Raw genomic sequence first — 9,359 nt, 5'->3', positions numbered from 1 at the left:
TGAAGATTACACTGGCATACATCTCGGCAAGGAAGAGGACCTTGAATCTATATTCTCTGTGGATGATGAACCCAATGAAGAAACTTTATTCTCTCTTGATATCTATGAAGATCAAGGCAATGATCATTACCAAACTTCAGAACCAATGATCGAAGCCCGAGAGCAAAACAATGCGTTCGCAGTCGTTCCTCAAGTAGAACTCAAAGTTTATTCATCCAAGTGGGATAAACCAACTTGAGTTATTGCTTTCATCGACACCAGAGCTGCTTCCTCACTTATAAATCTTGTTGTTCTCCCTGAAGATCAATGGGTACCGCATTTTAAGGATTTCAACACTGCATCAAATGCAATCTTGACCGCAACTGTCATTACAAAGCACCCGATCACAATTGAGTTCTTTCCAGGATTGAAGTACAGAACCAAACTTCTAGGATCTGATGTACCAGGAAAGGATCTTATTATTGGATTCGACATTTACAGACAACTTAGAGATCAACTCCAGATCAGGGCCAACGGGATAGCTTTTAAAAAGCAGTTTAGACCTTATTCTGAGATTCCAAGGCTATTCCAAATCACCAATGACGAACAAATCAAAGAGATTGAGCAACATCTCATTGAACAATCTTGTGCCGAATCCCACAAGGATTTCATGAAGAAAGGGAAATGCCCGTTATGGAAAAACGAAGAGTTTTTTATCAAGCTCCCTCTCAAGAAAAATGAAAATATCAATCCGACAAAAGCCAGTCATTCAGGGATGAATCAAGATCATCTCCAGCTTGCAAAGAAAGAATGTGAAGAACTTTTGGAATTTGATCTAATAGAGCCATCAGATTCACAATGGGCATGCGAAGCATTTTATATCAACAAAAGAGCTGAGCAAACAAGAGGAAAACTCAGGTTAGTCATCAACTACCAGCCACTTAACCATTTCCTCCAAGATGATAAGTTCCCTATCCCAAATAAACTCACCCTTTTCTCACACTTAGCCAAGGCCAAATATTTTTCCAAGTTTGATTTAAAGTCGGGATTTTGGCAATTAGGAATACACCCTGAAGAAAGACCCAAAACGGGTTTGCATCCCCGATCATCACTTCCAATGGAAAGTCATGCCCTTCGGGTTAAAAACTGCACCTTCTTTGTTCCAAAAAGCCATGATAAAAATATTTCAACCCATCCCCCATACCTCTTTAGTTTACATTGATGACATCCTGTTATTTAGTTATACATTGGAGGAACATATCAACTTGCTTTGTCAATTTGAGGCATTGTAACACAGTACGGAATCATGCTCTTAGCAAAAAAGATGGTTCTTGCTCAAAAGGAGATTGATTTTCTTGGAATGCATTTTGTCCAAGGTGAATACAGTCCAGGACCACATATATTTCAAGAATTACTCAAATTTCCGGATACCAACTTCACAACAAAGCAAATCCAACAATTTTTGGGCATAATAAATTATGTGAGAGATTTCATCCCAAATATCTCTACATACATTTCTCCACTTACAGAGATGCTCAAGAAAAATGCTCCACCATGGGGAAAGAAACAAGATGAAGCAGTCAAGGAAATAAAGGAGATTTCTAAAAATGTCAAGTCCCTCTATATCCCTTCGGACGGTAAGAAGATATTGCAAACTGATGCTAGCAATGAATATTGGAGTGCTGTTCTATTTGAAGAAAAAGTTGGCCAGAAGAAAATATGCGGATACGCCAGTGGAAAGTTCAAAGATGCCGAGCAACATTATCACTCCACTTTCAAGGAAGTTCTTGCAGTACAGAATGGAATCAAGAAATTTAATTTCTTCCTTATTCATACCGAATTTCTGATAGAAATGGATATGAAGGCCTTCCCAAAGATGATTCAGCTAAATGCCAAAATTATTCCCAATCCTCAGATTCTCAGGTGGGCTCAATGGTTCTCTCCATACAAGTTTGAAGTCAGGCACCTGAAAGGAAAGGATAATATTCTCGCAGATTTTCTATCTCGACCGGAAGAATTCTCGAAGAGATTTTCCCCAGCAAAACTGAAGTCAAAGCAAAAGCTAATCAGTCACATCTTCATGTTTTCAAGTTTACCAAGAACAAGTTCATCAAAGCCAACAGATCATCCACCGGAATTGTTCAACCTCATGGATCCCTTTGATCCGTCAATTATTATGGAAAGAAGAACTCATTACGAGCTCCAAGTTTTCCGACAACATGGAGGATCCATTCTCAAGCCATATGGGGTCAATCCAGAATATCCGTTCTGCCATATATTCATAGCTCAAGCCAAGGATTTTCCACAAGAACTATTATGGTTTTTCTGGTACCTATACCATCAGTATTATATTTTCATGGAATTCAAATGCAACATCTTCAAGGAATGCGAAAGGGATAGTAGATATGTTGAAGAAAAATATGAAGGCTTCTTGGGATATTGGAGTGGCTTGTGACGATGTTTGGAACATGTCTTCAATCCTTGAGCATGTTTCTTTTGTGTATATTCCTAGAATGTTTAATTCTGTTGCTTATAACTTAACATAGTAATCCGTTTCTTTAGTACATGGTTTTTTTGGGGAAAGTATATTCCCAAGTTAAATTGTAAAAGGTATGGACATTTCTCGTCCTTAATGAATTGATAGATGAAAATTTTCGATAAAAAAAAAGAATGAAAAATGGGATAAGCCAACTACAGAAACTAAAAATGTTATTTTCATCTATATCTATATCTATATCTATACTATATTAAAAGCACGAAGGCCCTTAGCGAAATATCGTTCACATTTTTTACCCTTTAAAAATAAATTTTACTTTAGAGAAAATCGTAATTAAATTACTTTCCTAATATTTAGTACTTCAAAATCAATTAAAATTTCGAGTTTTATATTTTTCCTTCTTTGAACTATGTAAAAAGTCCTAATATTTAGGACTTCAATTAAAGACTTTGAAGGTATCTCATTTATTTATTTAAAAAAAAATTATCTTCACGTATGGAAAATTTGATTATAGAGTCCAAGTCAACATATAATATTTTTAGTATATCTTAAAGTAAATTTATTATTTTTTATCCGAAAAAGTGTAGTTATTAAAAGAAACAAATTCACGAGATTTCATTGTTTCTTTTTTTACTTTAATCTTGATTTTGCGTACAAATTTTAGTTTTCTAATTTTTAATCTGTGAGAACCAACATCCACGTCCTAAAAAAAAATTGCTCGATTGAGAAGTTATTTTAAATTATATTATCAACTATTTAAACCTTGATAATATTCCTAAGGCAAGAATAAGTTAACATATTGAAGACTCTATTTTTATTGAGCTCAGTTTACATAACAGAATTAGTCATTTCGAAAATTTATTTGACAAATGGAGGATTTGATTGCAATAGGATGATAATTTACTCATCCCACTGGATTAAGACTATAGACATGCAAATTAACATTAAACAATAATAATTTTTTTTAATATGTTTCTGTATTCTTGTGTTTATAAAAGGTTTATGTACAAAAATGTAATTGCACGTATTAATAAATACGTGTTAGATGCAAATTCCCAATACCCACCAACTATAGTAAAAAAAATGCAACTTGATTTATCCATATCTATTTATATTTATATCTATATCTATATTATATTAAAAGCACGAAGGTCCTCACATCCAGATCTCTTTGCCCCCGCACTCCATTTCCTCTACGTTCTTCTTCTCAGATTCAGATTTCTCCCCTTGGGCCAATTGCTCTAACTTTAGATATATTATCATTTTTTGCATGTACTGTATGCATTGTTTTGAAATATAAAATTTTTATACCAGTTCCGAGTCAATTGTGATCACAATGGAATAGTGGGTGCTTGTTAACTTAAAATCACTGTGATTATATATTTTCTGCATGCTCATGCAGGATAATGTGAGGAACTGTATGTTGTTTTAATCTTAGCTTATCTTCCCTTTGTATGATTTTGGGTAGTGAGATTCAATTCGGCCAAAATAAAGGTTTAATTATTTGAATGTTTGTCTCGATCACTTAATTTTATATTTCTAGAGTTGTGTTTACTTTTTGCAATTTCTTTGTATTCGTTTCCATTAAAAGACAAATTATTGAGTATTGGAATGAAATAGGATGAAAAAGGGCAGAATGGATGAAGTTGATTCATCATTGACCACAGCTAGTTTGGGATTACGACGTAGTAGTAGTTGTTATTATGTTATGGTCCGGGTGATGTTTGGTTGGATTTGATTTGGCCTTTTAAGTAAATCTGTTATGTCTCTTTATAAGGTATTTTGTTCCTGTGATGTTAAATAGTAACCGTACAATTGAACTCTTTGATGGTTTTACCCAACTGAAGCTGGAAGTCAGTTCACATTTAATCTTTGGAAATATCCATTGGATGTATTAGCATTATATCCATTTTTCATGGCAAAAATGGAATTTTTTTTCTGTCTCTGGTTACTCAAACTGTCTATTAGTTGAAATTTTCCTCTGATGCAATGTGCTGGAAAAAACTATTGATGCGTGCGTTAATAGCTCCTTTTTCACCCATAAAGATTTTTAGTTCACTTGATTTCTGGTCTGAGTCAGACACATTTCAATACCTTAATGATCCTTTAGGCTGTTGATTGTGAAGGGGATCTTGTTGGATTTGAGACTATTGTTTGCTAATTCATTTTTGGTTTCTTACGATGTTTATATTTCTTGATAGTTGCTAGATGTCAATCCGACCCTGATACAGAAGTGGTGGAAGGTATTGAGGAAGGAAGGGATATTGGAATTGTTGGTGAGGATGTCCAAGATTTTGGCAGTGAGAGTTTTAATCCTGCACCTGGGGTTGAAACAGTTTGTGTATTCCCTAAAAACTCTTTTAAGTGTAAGTAAATCCAATGTTCTACTCGGCACCTTGTTTCCCTTTCTGCTTTTGGATTGCCATTTTAAGATTGCATCTCTGAAATCAAGTTTCTCGATCATTTCAGCCGTGACAGCTGGTGAAGAGAGCGAGCTGTTAGTAGGAATGAAAAATGATGGTAATTTGTGTTCTTCTGTCTGTCGTTTTCTCCACCCCCACCAAGTGCTTGGTTTTGATGAAATTTTCATGATTGCATGTTTGCTTGCATCTGTTCTAACGCTTCACTCCCCAACTTCGGGTAAACAGGGGAATCAAGACTGAATATCATTGCAATCCAGGCTAGCGTTCACCTTCCTGTTGATCATCGCTATTTGGTTCAAAATCTCTCTGCTCAGGTAATTGTTCGACTTATTCCCGTTTCTAGCAATCAAGCTATGCTCTACTTGTGTCATAAGCTGTGTTACAACATATGTTTGATTGAATCGACAAAAAATGGTTTTACTCCATCAAATATGTTCGGTTGTTTTTACTTTCTTTATTATGGAGCTTAGATGTTTTCGTAGTTACCCAAATTTAAATTGTTGTTACTGTATAATATCTTAATATTACCAGAAAGTTTCCCATGTTAGTGTTTATGGTTACAACTTCTTCGGTTCAGTTAAATAGGTTTCATTGCACTTCCTCGCAACAAGCTAAGTTTGATGATAAAATTGAACATTGAGAAAGTGTAGAAGTGGACTAGACTACCTTCCATCTTTATGTTGGATGACATTTTTTTTAGAGGAAAATGTTTTTCATCGGAAAGGTTTCCATGGAAAATGTTTTACTTTGCGACCATTTTTTAAATTTTTGGTTAGGCTTAAAAAATGGGTGATATGAAAAAATCACCAGGTCTTTTCCTGGTGAAAGTATGTGATATTTGGTATTGTGCAAGGCGTATGATAGGGTACAAGGATAGTACCATGGTGACATTTGAGTATTAAAGGTTGATAGCAATACTTAAGTGTTGATAGAAACAACTTATATGGAGTACGAGTTGAGATATTTGTCAAGGAAAATGACTTTCACCTACAGGTGACGTAAATCATTTTCCCCCTTTAAGTGGTAAATTTTCTCTTCCACTATAAAGGATAACCTAACACCGAAAATGATTTCATCAAGTGGAAAGCATTTTTGATCATACCAAATACGCTCATGTTTTCGGCTTGGACCACCAGTTCTACTTGATGCACTACAGATGCGATTGCAGGAATGTGTTTGGGATAATTAATCTGTTGTACACTTGTTCTACAAGGTAGAATTTCCTTTATTTATCAAAATATGCACGTTATTATTTCTGAGACTCGGTAATCACATGTAGTAATTGCATAAGAAACCTTACCATAGCATATGAACTATAACGGATGTCCAAAAAGAGATGACAGGGATCGGTTTACGTTGGTTATACTTACTAAGTTTGGAGGTGATCTCAGACACTGATCCATTCATTTTCTCATAATACCATAAACCACAGATTTCATAGATTAAGAAAATGCTAATGTTCAAGAAAGTTGTGGTCGTAGAAGTTGTTTGACTTTGATAATGAGATTTTGTTAGAGAAATGATAAATGTGATTGGATGGAGTTGTTTCACTCTGTTTTCTCCTATCTCTTTATAATGGCTGCTCTGGAACATTGTTAAATTCACTTTTAGGCTTATTTCAAAGGTAGAGAGCTTCTAAGATAGCTAGAAGCATTACATTTGTTGTACTTTGGTGTTATATCTCTTTGATCGGATAAATCTTCTAGTTACCATGCTTCTTTTCTATATATTAATTTGGACGGTTTGCTATCTGTGTAATTTTTTTCATTTCCCAGGCTTTTAACAATGCAACAGTTCATCCTTCAGCTCAGGCTACTTTTCCGTATATATTTGCAGTCAGCAAATTCTTGCAGGTAGGTTTCTCTTTCAACGTTGCCGCAATTTTCTTTCTCTTCGACTATCTGCTTATTTTCATGTTAATTTGCTTACACTTGAGTGCCACTGTATCTTTTCTGGGCTGAGTAAACTTTTTCTTTATGTTGCAGCCAGGAAGTTATGATCTTGTTGGCACAATTATTTACGAGATAGACCAGAACCCTTACCAAAGTACATTCCATAATGGCACTATTGAAGTTAGTGAGCCTGGTGGCCTTCTCAGTGTTGAGACTGTTTTCTTGGTCTCCCTTGGAATTGCCCTCATTGGCCTTTCTGTATTCTGGATACGTGGTCAGATACAAAACCTCTCAAAGGTGATTGCGCATACTCATCATATGGTCCTTGTAAGGCCGAAATATGTTGCTAGTGCATCAGAGATAGTGGTTTGGACCATAAAATACTTATAGTGGGAACCGGTTGTAGGGCTACAGTGTGTTCGTATTTATTGGTTTACATTTTTAGCTCTTACACAACCATACTCTTCCGAGCTAGTACATATTTTGGTTTCTACAATCTTTAAATCTGCTCCTCTAAGTAACTGAAACTTGATGTGGTTGTGCTAGTGAGATATTTAGGTATACAAAGAAATGACAGTAAGCACAAAGTGATCAATCGAGCAGCTGGAGGTAATAAAATTATTTGTATTCTGATACATGAGGGTGTTTATTATGTGGAGTCAAGACAGTCAAAGGATTTTTTTGTCTACCTTAAGTCTCTAAATAGGTCGTTAGCGAGGTTAAACGTGCGACGGTATAATGAGGATATATGTGATGCATTCCCACCTATTTGGTGAGGTAAAGTGCCCTATACTTGCTCTGTTTTCCTCAAATTTTCTCCTCCTGTTTTTCATATGTACAGAAAACTAAGAGAGTACCAAAGGCAAAGGTTGAAGTTGGAACTGCTACAACTGATGCATCCATGGACGAATGGCTGCAGGTTAGTCTTTTATCGTTAGGAGCTTTTTTCTGGAAAGGTTTTGTGTTTCAAATCATGGAATATTATCTCTATGCCTGGAGTTGGTATTGAAGAATTTGTAACTTCCTTTTATCTTTTTATACAGGGCACTGGATATACTCAGTCGCTCTCCAACAAGTCAAAGAAGAAGAAATGAATGATTTAAATTTTTTTTAGCTGTATCAAGCTGTATAATGAGGCAGATTCAGGATTTAGACTGGATATATCAACAGTTCTAAACATGAAATAGGTTTTAAACATTAGAATTGGTAGATTGTTTCGCTGTTGTAGCACGAGGAAAATTTGTAAGTGTTATTGTTTTAGTCCCTGACTGGGGATAGAGGTAGCAAAAGAACAATTTTGTCAAATATGATTCTAAAGTATCCCTTTTAGCAAATTTGTTTCATTTCTTGGTTGACAGTAGAAGGTTCTTCTCTTCTGGTACATTGACTTGGGAAATTCCTTGATGATCTTTAATGGAGTCTCCATCCATGTTTCTATAACCAATTAGAGGGAACAGCACGAGGATATGATAGAAAATCCCATTTGAGTCATAATGATTGGAAATAGTTGTTAGGCTATCAATTATGTATAAAGAAACTTAACGAGGAGATGAATTCTGGGAATTAATATGGGGGTTCTATTTGTTGTTTAGGCTCGTTGTATATTTCCTTTGTGGTTTTGGATGTTGAAAGTTAGTGCTTACTTCACTATAGCTACTAGTAGGATTTTAACTCTTTACATTGATATCAAACTTGGATTCTTTGGATTCTTTCACTTACTTCAGTTGGTATTATTTCATTTGAGCTAGGAATTTTTTACCTTGTGGTAACAAGTATTAAACTTGAAGAGCTTGCTGTTTTGTTGTTTTACTCTAATAACGGGTTGAGATTTAAAATCGCAACAATCCATCACCAAGTCTATGCTGCCTATTCTTCCAGCTATCTCCACAACCATGTACCACGGTCTAATAAAATTTCATCCTCTACTTGGTCAATGTAGAATACCGTTAAAGCTTCCAGTGAAGTTATGTTACGTTCAACTAATATTCCCACAGAATGTTTAAACTTTAAACAAAGCTTTGACGAGTCAAAATTGATCAAATTATGTCTCACATGAAGTAATTGAATGTAATTTTGTCTTATTTCGTGGTATTTGCTTTTTAAAGCGTAGATAAAATAATTGTACAAAGTAATACAAACTTTTACTGGAAAAGGCTCATCAATTCTCCTGAAAAAATAATTTTTCCAAATCCAAAGTTATAGTCCTTCTTGTTATGACCATTAAATGAAATTGAAAGAAAATTGGATATTTTACAAATGATAAAAAGCTTATGTGTGTAATGTTTACATCAAACTAAATTTATTTAATGTTCGAAAGATAAATCCGTCACAGTCTAAAATAGTATTAAATTATATATTTCTAATCAGATGTTAATGAAAGAATATAATTATATCGATATTAAAATATAATTAGAATATAATTATATGAAAATATCGATGCAATAAACAAATGCTATGCTATTGTACAAACTAAATGGGGTGTTTGTTTTTAGAAATTGAAAAACTAAGTTCTTTTTTGGGGAATACTAAAGTTTACAAACTCTAACCTTTTAGTTTGGCTAGATACAT

The 9,359-nt window shown here is 34.5% G+C and overlaps 1 protein-coding gene across 1 annotated transcript; it reads left to right on the top strand.

Annotated features, from left to right (window-relative positions):
• Positions 3,617–8,131, top strand: LOC109223450 (translocon-associated protein subunit alpha-like). The gene is made up of 8 exons (XM_019387762.1): positions 3,617–3,894; positions 4,678–4,842; positions 4,946–4,996; positions 5,125–5,213; positions 6,675–6,752; positions 6,885–7,088; positions 7,633–7,710; positions 7,835–8,131. The coding sequence occupies exons 1-8, from the start codon at positions 3,867–3,869 to the stop codon at positions 7,883–7,885; spliced, it is 744 nt and encodes a 247-aa protein (XP_019243307.1). The 5' UTR covers positions 3,617–3,866; the 3' UTR covers positions 7,886–8,131.

This window comes from Nicotiana attenuata, chromosome 3, assembly GCF_001879085.1.
Source record: "Nicotiana attenuata strain UT chromosome 3, NIATTr2, whole genome shotgun sequence".
Lineage (NCBI taxonomy): Eukaryota > Viridiplantae > Streptophyta > Magnoliopsida > Solanales > Solanaceae > Nicotiana > Nicotiana attenuata.
The sequence above is the reverse complement of the archived record's forward strand: the minus strand, read 5'-3'. Positions and strand labels throughout refer to the sequence as shown.